The sequence below is a fragment of the Eurytemora carolleeae genome, unplaced genomic scaffold (genome assembly GCF_000591075.1).
Source record: "Eurytemora carolleeae unplaced genomic scaffold, Eaff_2.0 scaffold266, whole genome shotgun sequence".
NCBI lineage: Eukaryota > Metazoa > Arthropoda > Copepoda > Calanoida > Temoridae > Eurytemora > Eurytemora carolleeae.
In genome coordinates, this window is record NW_019396291.1 from 365661 (window position 1) to 367901 (window position 2241).

The following is a 2241-nucleotide window of genomic DNA, read 5'->3' on the forward strand; positions in this document are numbered from 1 at the left end:
ATAATTTCTCTTGTTACAAATTTGATTTCAAGTTGTAGTTAATAATAAGAAATTGATTTCCTCATCATGCTTAATAAAACATTGTTAAAATTTTTTAATTTAGGAATGAGGGAAGGAATCTTAAAACCAAATTAATCATATTATACAAAAACCTGACAACTCAATATCAAAAGAGGGCCAAAAACATCGTTTGGAACTTCTGTTTCAAGAAAAACTGTCTGACAATCTTCTCCACTTTTTTCGACTTAAAATATGCGACAAGAAAATAAAAGTGATCATGATCGATTTAATTTGCNAGGTATATATGCTTGCGTTTTTTTCTATAGTTTATTCGCTGAATCGGAAGAAATAAATGATTTTTGGAAAATAATAAAAGAAATGGAAGTAAAAGAACGAAAGAAAGTTTGCCTTTTATGTCCAATTTGTCATTCCCCCCCAAATCAATAAAACTCCTAACCCAATTCTAAAAAATTACTTTCAATAAAAAAAACAACAAAATCATCTTTATTGACGTTTGCATGGAAATTAAATAAATAATCAATGATAAGATGTTAAAAGATATAGGTATAAAAATAACTAAAATATAAAACAGAATCAATTAAACATTTTTTAAATTTGGCAAAAAGCAGTTTAACATTAAATGGCAATCAAAGAAATGCCAAGAACCTTAAATAAAAATGCCCTATTAATAAGCAATATACATTGAAACAATCAGATGATTTCCATACTTTGGCGGATTACAGGATTTCAAAATGGCGAAAATGTCAGCTGTTCATTAAGAGCATCTGTTTGACAAAATGGTAGACAGACATAAAAAAATATTTGATAAATGGTGCACATTATCCATTAGCTGAATTGAAATGGCGGACAACAGCTGTTACAAAATGGACCAAACTACTTTTCTTCTTTTTTCTCCAATTTCTCCGATTCCTTAGCTTCTTTCTCTCTCTATACAAAATGTTTATACAAATTTTACAATAATAACAAAAAAGAATTTTATTACAATTTGCAATTATTATTTTTTTGTTATTTTATCTCCTTAGAAATAATTAACTAATTTTGGAAATATCTTTACCTTGTCAAACGCTTCCCTGAGAGATTTGCAAAACTTCTTGTGCATAAACCAATGCAACTTCTGACAATCCTGTAATGCAAATCAATTAAGAGTAATCAAGAAGCTAGGGATTGCCCAACAGCTCCTTGATCCAGCCAGGGTATGTCATCACAATCCATTCTAAATAAATCGTCTTTGACCTTATAAATAGTTTGCGGCATTTATCAAAGGTATGCAACAATTATCACAAAACGGCTGTTGTCTTGCCATTTAAAAAAAGGTGGTCTGCCATTTTTTTTGCTTTCATAATTACCGGATATAAGATTGATTTGGTTCCGAATTTTTTCAGACCAAATATTGGTAATTTTTGTTTTAAAGCGTTAGCAGAACACTAAAGGCTTTTATGCGAATCTTTCATTTTACAGTGTATCACAAGGTTCAGTCCGCATAATTTTGTTGCATAAAACTCGCAACCACATACTTTATTGAGCACACTAGATGGGTTAATACAAGTGAACACAAGAAATCTTCGGCGACCATCCTTGTACCGGTTCGGATCATGCAACGATCGGGCTCATGTGGTATTTTGTACATTGTACAATTTAATTGTACATTATGTAGTGTATTATGTACAGTACAATATATATTGCGTACACTTACATTGCAGTGTAACAAATACAGTAATTGTGTAGAGAATAGTTTATTATGTAATTGCATTGTACTATGTACATTGTAAAGTACAGAGTATTATGTACAGTATACATACAGTATATGATGGCAAGTATACATTGTATTATGTACAGTACAGCTGTGTAATAAACTAACCTGATTACAGTAGGAGATGGATTTACAGGCTGTACATTTCTTCTCAGCTTTTTCCTCCCCACAGGTTCCACAGTTCTCATAATCTTTAAATCCCTGATAAAAAGCATCTATGATCAAAGCAGTCTCTGATGACCTAAGAGGGGGGGGGCATTAGAGACTTTAAACAAGCGGTCTGCCAGCTGTAGGATCCGGATACGATGGATCCACAATATTTGGTTTCATTCATTTTGTTTCAGGGTGGATTCAGGATCCGGATCCACATCAAAATGAAATGGATCCCAGTAACTGTCTGCCAGAAACAGTTCCTTTTGCAGATATACTATGAAAAAGCTGGCATCTGATCCTGTGTAAAGCCTAGGGTA

General features: G+C 32.3%; 1 protein-coding gene across 1 annotated transcript in view; it reads right to left on the reverse strand.

The window, feature by feature from the left end:
- Positions 1-484: 484 nt before the first annotated feature.
- Positions 485-2241, reverse strand: part of LOC111700303 (ankyrin repeat and MYND domain-containing protein 2) — an 8363-nt gene continuing 6606 nt past the window's right edge. Inside the window, exons 10-12 of the mRNA XM_023471175.1 lie at positions 1880-1972; positions 1076-1144; positions 485-948 (exon numbers count right to left, since the gene is read on the reverse strand). Coding sequence (XP_023326943.1) covers positions 895-948; positions 1076-1144; positions 1880-1972 — 216 coding nt within the window. The 3' untranslated portion in view covers positions 485-894. The remainder of the gene's footprint in view (positions 949-1075; positions 1145-1879; positions 1973-2241) is intronic.